Source organism: Gymnoscopelus braueri, assembly GCF_963280865.1.
Source record: "Gymnoscopelus braueri genome assembly, chromosome: 17".
NCBI lineage: Eukaryota > Metazoa > Chordata > Actinopteri > Myctophiformes > Myctophidae > Gymnoscopelus > Gymnoscopelus braueri.
In genome coordinates this window covers 26967032-26987031 of record NC_137617.1, presented here as the reverse complement: position 1 = coordinate 26987031, position 20000 = coordinate 26967032, and the positions used below count along the sequence as shown (strand labels likewise).

The 20000-nt window shown below is 42.6% G+C and overlaps 1 protein-coding gene across 1 annotated transcript in view; it reads right to left on the bottom strand.

The window, feature by feature from the left end:
* The window catches only part of ankfn1b (ankyrin repeat and fibronectin type III domain containing 1b), a 275489-nt gene that overhangs the window by 96164 nt on the left and 159325 nt on the right, over nt 1-20000 (bottom strand). Inside the window, exon 5 of the mRNA XM_080454714.1 lies at nt 1709-1749. Coding sequence (XP_080310840.1) covers nt 1709-1749 — 41 coding nt within the window. The remainder of the gene's footprint in view (nt 1-1708; nt 1750-20000) is intronic.

The window sequence follows — 20000 nt, the reverse complement described above, 5'->3', positions numbered from 1 at the left end:
ATTTCACGACTACAGTATCTGTCCGTTTACTGAAGTGGCTTGGGAGCAAAACAAGGCGAATGCATCAAAGCACAGTTACAGTACATTGCCGTTTCAATTGAAAGTAAGGATAATGACCTTCAAAGAAAACAAATCGTCTTTTTTTTAAGGACTTGCATTGTACTGAATAGTGCAGCGGTGTCAAGATGAATTGTTAGATGGCCTTTTCCATTCCAGAAAGGCCATTCACACATGTATGGGCACACGTGCACAGACAACGAGAGACACAAGCTTAACCCATTCAGACCGGGAACGCATGTCTGTCATTTTAGATTTCTTTGGCAATTCAAAAATAGCAGTGAGCTTGTAGATCTGCTATTTTAGAAAAAATCGTGAAAAGTTGTACAAATCTTATTATATATATATTTTATAAAGCGGACATTTGAAAAATATTTTGTTCCAGGGACCCCCAGAAGCAAAGATTTGAGTTAAAATGTTCCCTTTAAAAATATATATATCCAAATATTTGCACAAAATGTTCAAGATTTTTTTATAAATAGCAGATCTACAAGTTCATAGCGCGGCACTCGGTGCCGCGCTATGAGCTTGTATATCTGCTATTTTTGAATAGCCAAAGTATAAAGTGGTTACACAGATGCGTTCCCGGTCTTAATGGGTTAAAATGGTCAACTTGACACTTGACGGAGGCACCTTCAGTTCTATCAGAACCCATTCACACACATTCCTCTCCTACCAACAATGCAGAGAGCTACAGTTATATTTTACCTCCAGAACAGAGACGTTTAATCAATTCATTTTTTATATAAACAGATGCCAACCGAACCACCTTTTTTTTTCTCCCATGAGAGCCATTAAGCGTTATTCTGGGGTTTGTGGAAGCAGGGAATCGGGGGGCATGGCATGGTGGTGGAATTTCATTCATTAGAGCAACGTTAATTAGTGAAATGGCCAAGTGGCCGGGTATTTATCATACCCGATGCACTGTATTCACAAATTGGCACGCAGATGATCCTGGATTAGTGGCACGGCTCGGGCAGAATTTAAATGCTTTAAAACCCCTCGCCTTGCAACCACCATTTATGAGGGTGCACGCACGCACGCACACGCACACACACACACACACACACACACACACACACTCTCACGCATCCAAGCACGCACGCACGGTCGGTCTCACGCACGCACACACACACACACACACACACACACACACACACACACACACACACACACACACACACACACACACTCACTGTTGCACGCACCCAAGCACGCACAGTCGGTCTCACGCACGCAAGCACACACACACAGTCGCACGCATCCAAGCACGCACGGTCGGACGCTCTCTCTCTCTCTCTCTCTCTCTCTCTCTCCCTAAACCCCGCCGTAGACTATAATCTATAATCACAGCCTACTGACTGAGTGAGTTTTCGTGTTGTTTTCAAAGGGACTCAGAGTGGACTTTGAGTTTTTAAGAAAAGGAGAATGTGAGCATTTAAACTTGAACCCATGACTACACAAACAGTTGTACAAACAAGAGAAAGAGAAAGATGAATGTATGGCTTTATGGATGGATGGATGGATGGATGGATGGATGGAAGCCAGGTGCGATGATGAACAGAGGAGTGGAGAGAAAGAGGGAGCTATGGGGAATAGATTGTTCAGTTAGATATTCATTCTTTCTTTTATAAATTGCCATAACACTTACTTCTTCTGCTGGCTCTCCTTACGGTCAGCGGATCCCAGACTCTGTTGACAAAAGGAGAGAGACTCACATTAGACCATGAGAATATAGAAATATCCAGAATCTACATCCATTTCCAACTAAATATATATAGCAAAAAATATAAAAAAAAAAGGTTGTGGCACCCTTGAAATTGGCAAAGTTTTCCTTTAAACGCTGAAAGACCTTGCCCTTGGTTAAAAACTAAAAAAAAAGTAATTCAAAGTATAAATTCATAACACACATCTCCGTCTACCAACATTTTAATTAAGTGAACAACAAGCAGATTGTCAGTAGAAAGCAATGGTTACAAAAAGTGCATGAAAGCAGTATTAGTATACGTACAAAAAGTGCATGAAAGCAGTATTAGTATACGTGATGTGAGAGAATAAGTTGCTTCGAACAAGAACTATTGCCAGAATCAAACAACGCAACAGCAAGGTGCAGCAAACCTGGACAATTTCTCACACAGATGTAGTGTACACACACACACACACACACACACACACACACACACACACACACACACACACACACTCAAACAAACCACCAACATACAAGCACAACGCTGTGACAAATATCACCCCTACCACTTGATTGCATTAACCTTATTGGGGTCAAGGTGACCTTACAGTTAATGCATATTAAATTCAAAGTAAATTCTTGCCACCAACCTTCTGGGCAAAGCCAATCAAGTGATCAATGTCACACTGGAAAGAAGCAATTACATGGCTAATGGCGTTGTCGGCAATTCTAAACAATTAGCTCCCTGACTATGATTTACAAAGCCTGATCAGCTGGCTATGCCTGTCTTCACTTACATTTAATAAAGTGTGATTTGTGCGCGTGTGTGTGTGTGTGTGTGTGTGTGTGTGTGTGTGTGTGTGTGTGTGTGTGTGTGTGTGTGTGTGTGTGTGTGTGAGAGAGAGAGAGAGAGAGAGCGAAAGTGAGTGAGGAAAATAGAGAGATCTCCTCTCATCTCTCGCTCAACGGGAGAGGCTTGAATGCCTTCCTCAGGTGTGGACAACTTAATATGTACACATGCAAAGCATAAATCCCCCCCGCCTCGCGCGGCACACACATGCACGGCGTCAACACACCACATACGTTGCCCCCCTGCCGGCCACATTTCCTGCAAGAATGGAGCACCCAGAATTTTGACACATGCTGAGACAGACAGAAGCGCACACACACACACACACACACACACACACACACACACACACACACACACACACACACACACACACACACACACGCACACAGACAGACGACTGGCCTCAGGCCAGAGACATTTTTTGGAATCCGACACTGATGTCGTTTTGCATTTTCATTCGCCGCAAAGACGCTAATTTGGGCCCCGCTACTACGCCAGGGATGGCGGTTTCCCGCTGAGAGACACCAGCCCCACCCCCACCTTCCCCACCGCAGAGGATAAACGGTGCGTCTGAACGCCACGGGGGAGGCTGGCCAAGCGGACCCACCGCCGTTCACTGTAAACGCTGTCAATCAACCGGGCCCGATGTATTCTGTATATACTCCCCACTGACGTTCATTATAGACCCAGCTGGGATGATGATGACGACGCTGGATCAGAAGGGGGTTTAGGTGCTGGTATAGCGAGACATTCAGAGAAGAATCTTCGCTTAACCCATCGAGACCTGAAGCCGATTCTACATGTCTCCTAAATCCCAACAGTTTTCTGAAAAACGTATGTTTCTATATCAGTGGTGCTCAATCTTTTTCATGTCAAGGACCCCCAAAATGATATGTATTTGGCCGCGGACCCCCATCAAAATATTTTGTTCCAGGGACCCCCCAGAAGCAAAGATTTGAGTTAAAAATGTTCGCTTTAGAAATATATATATTCAAAGATTTGCACACATTTTCACGAATTTTCAAAAATAGCAGATCTACAAGCTCGTAGCGCGGCACTCGGTGCCGCGCTATGAGCTTGTATATCTGCTATTTTTGAATAGCCAAAGTGTCAAATAATGCTTTTTAGCTCAAATCTAAAAATGACACAGTTCCAGGTCTTAATGGGTTAGCCACTTAAACCACAGCATGTGAGCTTGTGCATCTGCTATTTTCCTGCGAAGATATTTAATGTAGAGCTAAAACAAAAAAGTCACTAGTATAGAGCCTTAGTATAGAGCCTTGCGGCACTCCAGTCAAACAAGTATAGCGTTTAACTGGTTAAAAGAAATTTGTGCAACGAGATGGTAGTAACCACATTAAATGGATAGTTCACCCCAAAAAAATACTTATTTTTTTCTATCGATTAGTCACCCCATGAAGACTTAGATTCATGAATATTGTTCTGTTTTTGTGGCAATCCTAAGGGCCTCTACACACTGCCAGATATTTTGAAGTGGTCGGGGAGTCATCAGATCGTTTAGCACTTCACACTACACAAGTCTTTTTCTTGAAATCGGCTGTCGTATATCGTTGTGGTTTTCACATCACAACACATCACAACACATCACAACGCAATGCGCTTTGAGCTTGTAGATCAGCAATTTTTTTTGGCAAAGAGTATTTTGTGTAGCGGGGGAAAATGGGGAGTGGGCTAAGAAAGTACACTTTATGGGTTGGAAAACAAAGAAGAATTGATGGAAGGGCATTCCCTCTCTTTGAGTCACAAGTTAAACCTCTGTCAAATGCTTTCGATAAACCACTTAATCCTGACAATGTTAGATAGATCAGCTACAGTAGAATCAATTTCACTCAAAGCCTGTACAGTACAAATGTAAACAAATGGAGCCAGTGCGTGTGCGAGTGCGTGTGTGTGGAGCAGTGGTGGAAAAAGTACTCAAATATTGTAAAAAGTATCAATATTGCAATGTAGAAATATAGTCTGTTACAATTTTAACAGTCTGGAATTCAAACTTTACTTGAGTAAAAGTACAAAAGTATTGGTATCAAAATACACTTAAAGTACAAAAGTTATGCAGAATGTCCCATTTCACAAGTTTTCAAATGTATGAAAAGAATGAAACTCTTTTGAAAATAGCAGATGATGCGACGCATTGTGAGCTTGTAGATCGGCTATTTTCAAATGGCCGAAATGTATATAGGGCTGAAGTGGGTAATGTACGTTTTGTAATAATAATAATAAAAATAATATAATAATAAAAATCTACAAAGTAACTAGTGACTAAAGTTTTCAAATAAATGTAGCGGAGTAAAAGTACAATATTTGGATCCGAGATGCAGTGGAGTAGAAGTAAAAATATTGGAAATTGGAAATACTCAAGTAAAGCACAAATACCCTCAATATTGTATTTGAGTACAGTACTTAAGTAAATGTACTTAGTTACTTTCCACCACTGGTGTGGAGTTGTACACATGCGTGTTCTTTTCATGCGGGCATCATGCCGACACTTTGCCCGAATGCCCGTTCAATGACTCCTCCCTGCGTGCGTGCGTGCGTGCGTGCATGCGTGTGTGCGTGCGCGCGTGCATGCGTGTGTGCGTGCGCGCGTGCATGCGTGTGTGTGTGCTTGCAGATGTGTCTCTGTGTGCCTACTTGTCTGTAGGTATTTTTATCTTCAACTTTCATCCAGCTGCCTGCACAGTGGGGGGGAGACTGCTGGCATGGGGTGGCACTCTAAGCTGGATGTGTGACCTTTCGGTCCCCTCCCCCCCCCTTGTCCCCCCACAGTGGACACAGCCAGCAGCCACGCGGCTGCCAGCGGTGCCGAGGACAGGTGGGCATCCTTTATGTGGCGCGCGCACGGCGGGGGAGGATTATATATATAGAGGTGGATAAGGACACCCTTTGGTGTTGTCCTCAATGACCTCATACAGCTTGGAATGGGTTCAGTTGGAATAGACCGATGGTTCCCAAAACTTTGTAGCTTATTGAGACCCAAAAGAGACATTTTGATCTGTTCTTAATACATTCATTGCCAGGTATTCATTAATTAATTCATCCGCCACTGCCAGCGGTTTAAACCTTATTTTGAGTCTCTTTGACGTAATATTACTTAGACTTATCGTGAACCCTCCACAAAATGATTAGTTACTTTGAATGAAATGAAAGCAGCCTAGTAGAGTCATCTAGTCCAGGGGTTCCCAAAGTTGGGGTCGCGGGACACTGACGGTGGGGTCGCGAATTTATTTTGGGTAAAAAAATAATAATAAGAAAAAAAATCTAAAAAAAAAAAAACATACAATCTAAACAAAACAATCTAAAAATGATTACAAATAGTACATTTTACCCATCTCATTAGGTACTGTAAATGTGATTGATTGAATTCTACATTAACAAGATTATCAACAGTACAAGTAGTAGGCCTACAGTACAGTCAAAAGTCATACTAAAATACATTACAAATGCGCCCCAAACGTGCAAGTTTATGTGCATAAATTACCTCTGCAGGGTTAGATGGGGTCGCGAGTCAATGGCCGCATTATTTTGGGGTGGCGGGCTGAAAAGTTTGGGAACCCATGATCTGCTCTACATACAAGGTCGTAGTTACTGAATCCAGACTCCTATCACAGGTTTACAGGTTGTTAAAAAAAAAGGTGGGTGAAATTCTTGGTTGTACAAAGCTCCATCACTGCGGTTTCAAGAATGGAAGAAATAAATAGAGAAAGAAACATGCATACATATTATATCAGAGCTTCACGCTGTGATTTTAAATTCCCGGTCATCATGTCCGGAATGATTACAGTTTAGCAGACATCTGAATGACAAGCAGGTGCTTAACCCATTAAAACTGGGAACGCGTCTCTGTCACTTTAGATTTCTTTGGGCGATTCAAAAATAGCAGATCTACAAGCTCATAGCGCGGCACCGAGTGCCGCGCTATGAGCTTGTAGATCTGCTATTTTTGAGAAATCGTGAAAATGTGTGCAAATCTTTGAATATATTTATTTTTTAAGCGAACCTTTGTAACTCAAATCTTTGCTTCTGGGGGTCCCTGGAACTTAATATTTTACAAATATTTGCTTTAAAAATATATATATTCAAGGATTTGCACAAATGTTCACGATTAAAAAAAGATCTACAAGCTCATAGCGCGGCACTCGGTGCCGCGCTATGAGCTTGTATATCTGCTATTTTAGAATAGCCAAAGCTCAAATCTAAAATGACACAGATGCGTTCCATGATTGAATGGGTTAAACGTAGAGAGAGAGATAGAGAGAGAGAGAGAGAGAGCAGCTGCAGAGCGAAGCAGAGGATTTGAAACGTGTCACAATTGCAGTGATAATAATACACTGCGTGGGTTTTCCTAATCGGTCAGGATGTCCGCCCGGAGAGAATTACATTTTCCTGGTCTTTGCCATGAAAAAAAAAAAGAAGTCACAACCGGCAATTACCGGACTAACGTGACACGAATATATAATATCAATAGCACAGGTAAAACATTGGACATTCACAAGATCAGACGGTGCCCACTTATAGGAGATAATTTTGTTGGATTTGTGTACCAATTGGCTCCAATTGGGTTGGCCTATCTTTGATAATTGATAACATACACAAGATGTACAGCATACGATTCAGTACAGTATAACTCGTAGATCTTCAAGGACCTATGGTTGATCTGAAATACTCTCTCGCTCTCTCTCTCTGTCTCTCGCTCTCTCTCTGTCTCTCTCTCCCATTTCCAACTCCAACACTCCAGTCATCGGGGGATTCTAATGTCCTCGATTCAATTACGATCAGTCAGTGCACAGCGGCGTTCGTGACAGTCAGCCCGGCGGGGGGTCTCGCCAATGTGGAAGTGCGACACGGTCCCGCTGGGTTCCCTGGGCTACTCTCTCTCTCTCTCTCTCTCTCTCTCTCTCTCTCTCTCTCTCTCTCTCTCTCTCTCCACACGTCATTGGATTATCTTAACCCATTAAGACCTGAGAAGATTCTAGAAATGTCTTCTAAATCCTAAAAAAAAATTGAAAAAAACACCCATTTTTTTTCCCCTCGATTTTTCAAAAATAGCAGATCTACAAGTTCATAGCGCGGCACTCGGTGCCGCGCTATGAGCTTGTATATCTGCTATTTTTGAATAGCCTAAAGAAATCTAAAGTGACACAGATGCGTTCCAGGTATCAATGGGTTAACGCCAGGTGGGCTGCAGTGTGGGTGACAACAACTAGCCTGGTTTCATACACAGAGTGCATGATGTACCCGCCGGGCGAGGTGTTACAGCATGGTGGGGGAAAAGGGAAAGTAAAATAGAAACAATTCAGCACGAGTAAAGTCATTAACCACTTAAACCATTCAATCCGGGAACGCATCTGTGTCATAGAGTATTTATGACAATGTTTATTAAGGTAAGAAAATCAAGTCTAAAGTTCGTCAAAAACCCGTAAATAGAAATTCTTTCTGACACCAGCAGGGGTAAAACAGCGAAACTACAGGCCATGCATATGAACTGTCACTTGAACTCACTTCCGTATTAGACTCAATGTACAACTCTCAAGCTGACCCCTTGGTTAAACCCCAGCATCCGTATTATGATGTAAAAAAAGCAAAAGCTTTCCCCACAACAACAGAAAACCCACTAGTACAGAGCCCTGAGGGACTCCGGTCAATAGGTTTAAGTGGTTAAAGAGGTACAAGCAATGCCATCCTCACTCTGAGAGTATATAATAAACCAAACGTATCCGTATGAGGGTCTATTTGTACATTCTCAGAGTTGCAAAATGGATTGAATCAACACTGAAGATTTGACTCTGTTAATATTATTATATAACATTTAAACAGGATGAGAATTATTCATCATAGAAAGCGTCATACACACACACACACACACACACACACACCATGCCGTTGATAGTATCTGCAAGGTAGGCAATTACATTTACTTTAATGAATGAACGACCTCATCGTTCAATGGGTCGTTGTTTTTAATCAGCTACTCAATTTCCACTTATACACTTAAGCTTGCAACACGAGGCGTGTGTGTGTGTGTGTGTGTGTGTGTGTGTGTGTGTGTGTGTGTGTGTGTGAAGGCAGGTGTCAGGCTACAAGACTGAATGCATACCTTTGCAGCAGGTGCTAGGGAAACTTGGCAGAGGCTCAGAGCTGTAATGCCACAACGCTCACTTTCACACCGTATAAGCTGCTGAAATACCTAGAAACCCTCCAGTCTGCTTCACATGGTGGCACATATACAGTACGAAATACAGTACAACATCACACTTCACCACATTAAACCCCATGGAGTTCCCTATATGTTGGGCAAATGTTGTCGCTGAAAACCTCCTATCTCCATATTCAAACTTTTCCCCTACTTGATCATACTACAACGTCACACAAAACCATGAACAGTAGCAGTGGCTTGCATGACAAAGTATAGTATAGGGTTAAAATGACAAATGCAACCACTGCCACACTCCGCATTCCTCCACTACTATAAAGTCTAACACACACACACGCGCGCGCGCGCGCGTACACACACACACGTGCGCACGTACACACACACACACACACACACACACACACACACACACACACACACACACACACACACACACACACACACACACACACACACACACACACACACACACACACACACATACCTGTCGAGTCCACAAGAGCCCAAAAAAAGAACATCTGTCCACTCCTTCTCTTCCACCTGCTCTCTCTCAATCCCCTCTCCTCTCTCTCTCTCTCTCTCTCTCTCTCCCCCTCCAGAAACAACTTCACAGTAGCGTTCCACCGCAGCTCTAATTGCCATTCACCTGTCCAACTCTTTTGCTGTGTTTCACTCCCTCTCTCTTTCTCTCTTTCTCTCTCTCTCTCTCTCTCTCTCTCTTCGCGTCCCTCGGTCGCACAAACAACGGAGAGGCACCGTGGAGCGTGCAACCCGATGGTGGCTGCCACCACTGCCGGCTTGTTGTTCTTTAATTGCAGTTGCCAGGCGATAAGCTTCTCCACCTCGGAGTGAGGAGAGAGAGAGAGAGACAGAGAGAGAGAGAGAGAGAAAGAGAGAGAGAGAGAGAGAAAGAGAGAGAGTGAGTGAGTGAGTGAGTGAGTGAGTGAGTGGGGGCTGGGCTGAGGGGGGGCGGGGGGGTCGGAAACGCTCATTATACTGTAGCCACGCTAGCTAGAGAAGAGTGATAGGGTAGCTAGGGCCAGGGGCTTGAATATAAGGTAGGAAGAGAAAATGGGAAGGGATGTGGTGTGTGTGTGTGTGTGTGTGTGTGTGGCAGGTGCATTTCTTTGGCAGGTTTGAGGACTCACGGTAAACTGTACCAAAGCACCTTGAAAGGCAAAAGATAAAAAGAGATGGTTCTGGTGAAGATCACAGTGAAATCAGAACTAACCTCCAACCTAAATTAATGAAACTCCTTGCCAAAAAGCTTTTTTGGCGGTTTTCCACACCGTTTTTTTTCTTCCATGCTCGGCTGCCCATACCACACATCTCTTTGATGTGCACTTCACGGTCAACGGTATGGCCTTGTCTCATTAAAAGCAGAGAGAACACAACAACGGAGACTTGAGAAGTCACTTCCCAATTAATGGTGGAGGTACAGTGAAGACCCAGGGTCAGCAGCGCAGTAAATAAACAAAGCCAATTTGTCGCATGCAGGTGACATCCCCTCGCATCCAACTGCGCCTTGATTGCACTTGTCAAGAACAATTACAACATCTTAAGGAATGACCTTGTCTTGTCTTGTCTTGTCAATTCACGTCAAGTCATCTAAGAGTTATTTTGATATGCCTTAATATAACCACTTAAACCCTATACGTAGTTGACCGGTGTACCCTAGGGGTCTATACTTTATTCCCTCGACGCCAAAAATATTTTTAGCTGAATGTAATGACATGCCCAGAATGTTAGAATATCAGTGTTTTACACACTTTACATATAATCTGTGTTTACTGGGGTTATTTGATTATTCTTAGTTCGATTATATTGATTAGTTTATTCATTGTCAGCATACAGTACTGCGGAACAGAGTCAAAAGAGACATTTGACTTGACACTCTATAAGTTCCATATTTGGCAGCAAAAAACAGACCATCACGTCCTTTTATGAAACCTGTCAACAGATCTGTTTATTATATCAGATTATTTCCTATTCATTTTCAAATAATTTCTGTTTCTGTATGTGTGGACCCATGTTTACGACATACTTGTTGCACCGACGGCAACTTTCTCGAAATACTCCAGCAGCAGCATGTGATGGTAATCTAACCTAATCTATCTATCTGGCAATCTATGTTTTTTTTTTGGTCAATCAGTGGAGGTGAACAAATGGAGGAAGTCATGTTACCTAAAAAGCAGAGAAAGCAGAAACTAGATATACCAGAAACTAGAAACCGTACCTAAATAGGTAACGTTAGCTTAGTAGATAAGACAATGGCCAGCGTCTCAGGTAACTGTTAGATGGCTTGATAACAGCTTGATAACATTAGTTTTAACCTACATGTCGGCAGGCAAATACAACTAGTAATGCCAGCAGAATGTTCAAAGTACCAAATTAAAATGATAATCAAGGTCTGTCAATGTTCTTCTAGTGAAGTAATTGCATGGTTACAATGCAGGCAGCACAGAGACAAGGAGAGCTAAAAGCACAAGCTTTTATTTTGAGACAAATCAACAAAATACAAATTAACTTGGGTTGCTTTAAACTCCATAGCACATTCTTTTGTTAAAGGGATCATCTGTCATTTATTGAAGCACAGCATTAGTTACATAAACATGCTTTGTGTATGTAACCTTCCCTATTAGAAGCTATACTGGAAAAGACATCATTCTAAATGGTAGGAGTGAAAGTCAGTCCAAAGGTCTGTTGCTTACGGAGGCAGATCGTCGAAGCTTTATGTCCCACTTGGGACGAAGAGGATTACGTTAAGTAACAGTAACAGACCAAAACAGACTTATTCCTTTAAGTGTGAATTCAAAATGTTCATATGTAAAGGTTAGTTCATCCAGGACACGGGAGTCGCAAACGTCTCAGCTGTAATCACTCAGCTGTCAGTCTGCTGATTGCTTCAGCCACGCTTTCCTACACCAATCACACCTCCTTCCCTCAACAAGGCGGTCCGTTTAAATACGGCTCCCTCCTACACTAAAGATCTCTGCTTTTCAATTGCTGGCACCACACCAGCTTGCCTCCACCACCCCAGCCTTCACCTTATAGTTCAGAGTCTTGTATTAAATGGTAAAATAAAATGGTAAATGGTGCATTTGTAAAGCTCTTTTATCCAAAGCGCTTTACATAGATTGTGCATTACATTCACCCATTCACACACACATTCACACACCGATGGCGGAGGAAACCATGCAAGGCACCAACCTGGTCATCGGGAGCAATTAGGGGTTCAGCATCTTACTCAAGGACACTTCGACACTAACTCTGGGGGAGCCCCCCAGCCCGGGATCGAACTGGGAACCTTGCAGTTTCCAGTTCACTCTACCCGGCGACTCTACCCCTGAGCCACTGCCGCCCCATATAACAGTGTTACTCAAACGTTTAAACTGAATGTTGAACTGAAATTCATGTGTGCATGGCTCTAAAGTGAATTCAATGTTCTATGGCTTTAATGCATTCAAGTTTGCATGACTCAAGTTAATCTGATTAAATGTCTTGCTAAGGGCTCGCTCTCGTATACCTGTGGGGGGGATTTAGCGTAGTGTTCCCTGATTTTGCTCAAGCATGCTGCTTAGCAAAATGTAGGAAACTACTTATCTCTTTGACTGACAAAAATAAATCATTGTTTGCTAAGCCACTGCCAGCGATTTCCGAGTGTTTTCACTAGCCTTTGAAAAATCCATCCACCCGCCAATTGCTTTGCTTTAAAAGACGTAGGGGGGTGTCGTAGAATCAGAGAAAATAAATTGTGCCACCGCTATCCATTCCATAGTTGTGGGCAGTTGAATGTGGGTTGTTTTCGCCAAAAAGCAACAGAGAGCAGAGAAAAGGCAATTTTTCCAAATCCATTAACATGGTAGTGAGTGGTTGGGCTTTTTTGCGATCACGTGATTTGCTGCTTCATTGCTTCACTGGGAGACAAATGGTGACTCATGTGCTAGCGAACAGCGCCATCTAGCGTGAAACCACTGAAACATACAAAATCTCGTCATTCTCCTCATTGGCAGCCTGTACCTTAGCAAAATATGACGAGAAGTCTCTTCAGTCAGAGCGGAGCCATTAACGCCAAGTTTAACTGTATTCCATTTGTTGCAAGTAAATGGTTAAATCTACTTTGACGTGAGTGTTCCTGACTGAATGTGTGCAAAAAAAATTAAATAATCATGGTTAAGCTCTTGCAGAAAATCTGCATTACTGTATGTCTACATTACCACTGTCAAGTAGTTAAGACTTTCAGTAGCCTAAGCCCTAAAGACTAGTATCCTTATAGTTAGCTTACATTTGAATCCCACCACTTCCTTCATCATGTGCCCCCTGTCTCCCGCTCAGCTTTATCACTATTAGACCTTCTCCATTACAATGAAGTAACAAAACAAGGTGGAATGGATTGGGTAGCAGCTTTCCGTGAGCTAGGAACTCAAAGCTCTGAGATGAAACACATTCGCCACGCTGTTTGAACAAACACAGGTGAAACCCAACGGACCTAGAGCTGTGAAACTCATACAGTACCTGCCAACACTTGGATTTTCACGGGGGGGGGTCTATGTATTTTTAACCCTTTCTCCCTGCCGTGCTCCCGCAGCCTGGTAATTTCTCAAGTAAATCTCCCGATTTCACACGCAATGCCACACGACTGACTGAAAATGGATGAAACATTTCTCAAGAAGAAAACTCTATTAATCTGGTAGTGCAGGGTTATATGGGGGGCATTGAGGGTAGGCCATTTATTTTGCAGTTGCTTTACACCACTGCAAACCAGAACATCTCCTTCTTTTTCACAGCCTAACGTTGACAGGTATGGCAACACTCCCGGTGTGAGGCCATTTGCATGCACGGCCTCTACTGTCTACTGCACAGGAATCAAAGCCATTTAGCGCCGTGCCAGCCCAGCACCTCGACCCCGCCAACCACACAAATGCGTCATACACAGCCCCTAGAACAGTACTACAGCAGCCTGCAATCAGCAAGAGAGTAGCGTGTGTGTGTGTGTGTGTGTGTGTGTGTGTGTGTGTGTGTGTGTGTGTGTGTGTGTGTGCGTGTGCGTGTGCGTGCGCGTGCGCGTGCGTGCGTGCGTGTGTGTGTGTGTGTGAGTACAGTGGTGTATACGTGACCGTCACATCTAAGCATGTGTCAGTGTGTGATATAGAGGGTGCTTTCTATTAACCCATTCAAATCAGGAACTCATCTCTGTGTAACCACTTAAACCATTATTTTATACTTTGGGCTATTGAAAAATAGCAGATCTATACAAGCTCATAGCGCAACACTTGTAGATCTTCTATTTTAGAAAAACCTTTGTGCAAATCTTTGAATATATACATTTTTAACTCAAATCTTTGCTTCTGGGGGTCCCTCGAACAACATATTCTGATGTGGGTCGGCGGCCAAAAACATAATTTTGGGGGTCCTTGACATGAGAAAGTTTGAGCACCACTGATATACTGTAGCAACATAAGTTTGTTTTTTGTTTTTTTACTGTTAGGATTTAGAAGACAGAATCAAAATATTTTGTTCCAGGGACCCCCCAGAAGCAAAAATTAGCTTAAGATGTTCACTTTTTGAATAGCCAAAGACATCTAAAATGACAGAGAAGCGTTCCCGGATTGAATGGGTTAAGACAGATCACATGGTATAAACAGGAAGGCTACAGTGCAACTGACCCACACTGGACCTCCATCACTCAGGAGGAGTGACGTAAAGACAGACACAGAGCGTGGTGAGCAGAACAAACCCGCCATCACACATCCCAAAGCCTTATAACCACGCAACGCCTGTGAGAATGATGACAAAATAATAGCCTTTCCCCCCACAACAAAAGCCCCCCATGCACCACAGTGGTGTACGGGGCAATAAATAACCTCTCTCATCTCAAGTGTGTCCCCCCCACAAACACCGCTGTGTTCATTTATCCCTTTTTTTCTTCTTTTTTTTTTATACTTTCATTTTTATTCTTCTTGTTTTTAGAACAAGCTCATCTTTGGCATCACATTACAATAAAAATGAGTGCGTTTCAGGTGTTATTAACACTCATTTTTATCCCTTTGTAACTCTTGAACGCCTCCGTTTCTGTATACTCTCAGAGTTAATCCATTAAGACCGGGAACGCATCTGTGTCATACTGTAATTTTTTGTTTTCTTTGGCTATTCAAAAATAGCAGATCTACAAGCTCATAGCATGGCACAGAGTGCCGCGCTACAAGCTTGTAGATCTGCTATTTTTTGAAATATCATGAAAATGTGTGCAAATCTTTGAATATTATATATTTTTTTAAAGCGATTATTTTTTACTCAAATCTTTGCTTCTGAAAAACATACATATTCAAAGATTTGCACACATTTTCACGATTTTTCAAAAAATAGCTCATAGTGCGGCACTCGGTGCTATGAGCTTATATATCTGCTATTTTTTGAATAGCCCAAAGAAATCTAAAAATGACACACAGATGCGTTCCCGGTCTAAATGAGTTAACTTGACACAGAGTTAACTTGACTTGACTTTTATTCTTCTTGTTTTTAGAACAAGCTCATCTTTGGCATCACATTATAATAAAAATTAGTACATTTCAGGTGTTTGTTTAACACTCATTTTCATCTCTTTGTAACTCTTGAACGCATCCGTTCTGTATACTCTCAGAGTTAATCCATTAAGACCGGGAAAGCATCTGTGTCATTTTTTGATTTCTTTGGCTATTCAATTTTTTTTTTGAAAAATCGTAAAAATGTGTGCAAATCTTTGAATATTATATCATTTTTAAAGCGAACATTTTTAACTCATATCTTTGCTTCTGGGGGGGTCCCTGGAACTAAATATTTTGAGATGGGGGTCCGCGGCCAAATACATATCATTTTGGGTGGTCCTTGACATGAAAAAAGTTTGAGAACCACTGATATAGAAACATGTGTTTTTTCAAAAAAAAAATTTAGAAGACATTTGTAGAATCCCCAGACGCAAAGATTTGAGTTACAAACGTTCGCTTTAAAAAAACATACATATTCAAAGATTTGCACACATTTTCACAATTTTTCAAAAAAAATAGCAGATCTACAAGCTCATAGCGCGGCACTCGGTGCCGCGCTATGAGCTTGTATATCTGCTATTTTTTAGTAGCCCCAAAGAAATCAAAAAATGACACACAGATGCGTTCCCGGTCTAAACGAGTTAACTTGACACAGAGTTAACTTGACACCTCCCAGGCAGCAGAGAGAGAGAGAGTACACAGGAAAGAGTCGTCAGACGCAGTGAATCACCGGAGAGTCGTGTGAGTCATAATAAGTTTGTCTCTCTGGCGTCCCTATCAACGCAACTCCAACGCAGACCGCATAATGGACGAGAGAACGCCGGAGCCCCCCCGACCACTTGGCGAATCACACTTCCTTCCTTTTTTGCTTCCCACATTGCTCAGACCTCTGGCTCGGTGGTGAAAATCAATAGAAAATCAAGTCTAGTATAAAGTCGTGCCAAAGTCGTGGTTGACTGTTGGTGGCCTTTTCAGAACCGTAAGTGCACAACGTCTGTGGGATGGGTGTTGGATTCGGGGGAGGGGGCCATACATGTACTATATACACCATTGGTTCTCAAAGTGGGGTCCGGGGACCCCCAGGGGTCCTTGGGGGGGCACCAGAGGGGTCCCCAGCAAAATGTGTTAATATAGTGCCATCATCATTTTAACCACTTCAACCATATTTTATACTTTGGGCTATTAAAAAATAGCAGATATACAAGCTTATAGCACGGCACCGAGTGCCACACTATGAGCTTGTAGATCTGCTATTTTTGAGAAATACCCGGCACAAAATATTTTTTTAGATGGGGTGTCCGCAGCCAAATGCATTTCATTTTGGGGGTCCTTGACATGAAAAAGTTAGAGAACCACTGATATACACGGTATACAAATACACATCATTTCTGTCGGGCAGAAACCTATATATCTCCATATTCGTCGAAGCGACGCGTTTTGAGCTACTTTTGATTTTGAATCCTGAGTGTGTGTGTGTGTGTGTGTGTGTGTGTGTGTGTGTGTGTGTTTTCTCAGCTTACGTCTATTGTACATCCACACATGACGTCACAAACACCTTAAGCTGTCCAGTCACAGAGTCAGATAGAGATCATCGTGACTCAGAGACTGTCAGTATAATCCTTGGCAATCTCTTTCATCTATTTTAAGAACCCAATCTCAGTCCTACCTTTATACTACCTTGCAGTTGCCAGGTAATGCGCTTCTCAAACTCAGAACAAGAAGAGACGAGAGAGAAAGAGAGAGAGAGAGAGAGAGAGAGAGAGAGAGACAGACAGAGAGAGAGAGACAGATAGAGAGTGAGAGTGCGGAAATGCTAATATTAAACTAACTCTAACTTAAACTCTTATTGACATGGCGTCCCCCAAGATACGGGGGGGGACTAGATGTGGTTACTAGAGTGATAGGGGAGCGAGTGCCAGGGTTTGGTGGGCTTGCTTAAAGGTGAGGGAGGAAGATTAAACAGTGCGCGCGCGTGTGTGCGTGCGCGTGTGTGCATGCGTGCGCGACTGCGCGTGTGTGCATGCGCGTGTGTCTGTCTGTGTGTGTGTGTGTGTGTGTGTGTGTGTGTGTGTGTGTGTGTGTGTGTGTGTGTGTGTGTGTGTGTGTGTGTGTGTGTGTGTGTGTGTGGATGGCCAAAATAAAAAGACAGTTGGATTGGCTTGATTTGCTGTTGTGAGAATGGCTGTGGAGCCACTAAACATTTTTAAAAACGTCCAGCCAAAGAGCCGTATTGGTTTTGCACAGTTTTTACTTCTTCATGGGTCGTTTGTATTTTTGTGAAAATGAACTGAATAGACCTTTCGCTAAGCTCCGCCCTCCACCGCCCCGCCCCGCCCGTCCTAGGTCAGACAAGCGGCCCTGGTTTGGTCTGCGCTCATGTCGGTTTGCGTTGGGATATACACAGGAGGATTCGCCACATAAACTATAATCAATCATTCTTGGAGCCAGAGCTCCCAAATCTCTTCCAATTCTTGTCAACAAGGCCTGCAGTTGGAGATGTACCGATAAAAAATAAATTCCTTTTGTCCCTTTTCATTTGCTGTCAATGTACTTCTTTTGAGAGAGCTAGGTTGGGTGGGAGGGTTTGTGTTTGTCTTGTGCGTTTGTTTGTTTTCTTTCAGACAACTTGAAGGGTTTCTTTATCACTGTTTATCCTTTTCTGTCAAATGTTTCCCTTTTATTTCCTTGGTCTTTTTCTCAATTATATGTTTTAATATGTTCGAAATAAATAAATAAATGAAAATGAATCCACATAAACTGCTTTAATTGAACATGCTCATGAATCTAACAGAGACTGCTTCAGGACGCACCGCGCCAAAAGTAACCATATCAACACATCATATGGCGGATAGCAACGGTTGCTATAAGCTAGCATTGGACAATCGCTATTGGGGGGGGGGTGGGGCCTAGCGATCCGTCCATTGTGTCGCGGAAGCTCTGTTACGTAATTCACGCGTCTTAAAGTAATTATGCACTTATCATTTATAACTCTAAAACCAAACACAAGTTTTCATCTGTTGACCATTAATTTATTCTATTCTATTCTATCTTTCCTTTTCCTTCCATCTCTCCATATACACACGTTGATGAGCTGCATCATGGAAGGGTATATTGTGGCATCCCAGCCCACCCAGCTATAGCTGTGGACCCCTCAGGAGTGGCAGGAATACTGTTCCCAACTGGCACCGCCACCATGGCACGCCACGGGTGTGGCCCTGAGATGTCCGGAAGCCCCCCCAAAGCTCCCAGCATAAACCAACTGAGGGGCCGCAGTGGGGGGTCCCTAAAGCTGTCAATCTGGAGGTATAGGTGTTCTCTTGCACACACAGACGCGCGCACACACACACATGCGCGCACGCACGGTCGCAAATACATTCACATGTACACACACATACAGTACATGTGTCCATTAAATACGCACACACACCTAAAAAGGCAGGTACTGTGCACGTAAACACAAGTTTACACATAATCAGCAGCTTCTCTAAAAGGCTTTTAACTCATTAAGACCGGGAAAGCATCTGTCACTTTAGATTTTAACCACATATAACCATTATCTTATACTTTGGCTATTTTGGGGGAAAATCGTGAACATTTTTGCAAATATATATATATTGCTTTGAATATATACATTTTTAAAGCGAACATTTGTAACTCAAATCTTTGCTTCTGGGGATTCTACAAATGTCTTCTAAATCCTAAATCCTTTTTTGAAAAAACCTATGCTGCTATAATCAGTGGTTCTCAAACTTTTTCATGTCAAGGACCCCCACTATTATATTTGGCTCACAATAATTAGTTCCAGGGACCCCCCAAGAAGCAAAGATTTGAGTTACAAATGTTCGCTTAAAAATATATATCTATATTCAAAGATTTGCACAAATCACGATTAAAAACAAATAATAGCAGACCTACGAGCTCGTAGCGCGGCTGAGCTTGTAGATCTGCTATTTTTGAATAGCCAAAGAAATCTAAAAATGGCAAAAGATGCGTTCCCGGATTGAATGGGTTAATGAGCTCTAAATGGTAGAGTTGCTATATAATTATATCTGGCAGACAAAGCGACATGGGGGACGACGGGAGCAATAGGATCCTCCTTGAGTTCATCCTGCTCATTCTCATCCTGCCAACGGAGATTCATCTTCAAAATCAGAAAAAAACGTGCGGCTTTGGCACGTGTAATCGTTTATGTTGGGGCAGAAACCTCTTATCTCCGTAATCAAACACGTTTTGTGTTTATTTCATAAATTAATGCCCAACTTGATCATACTACAGCAGTGGTTTTCAACCCTTTTCATTTCAAGGTCCATTATTTATTCTGCATTTGAGCCACGTACCACGTTTGATGAGATTTAGCCTCTAAATCTAACTTATTTTGTCGGATACGATTTTGTCCACAATTCCATGATGTATTGATGTTAGTACCATAGGAGAGATGATAGGCCAACGTTGATCAAAATAACAATTATTTAATTTAGTAATGCAAATGTTTAACAATAATGTAACTCTTGAGAGCCTAACATGAAAGCAAATGGACATGTAAGGGTCCATTTGCTTTCATGTTAGGCTCTCAAGAGTTCAAGATCTATAAGGGTCCATTTGGTTACCAACTCTCCATCATTTAGCTGGGGACCACCTGGAACCCCCTCAAGGACCACTGGTGGTCCCCAGACCACTGGTTGAGAACCACTGTACTACAGCGCC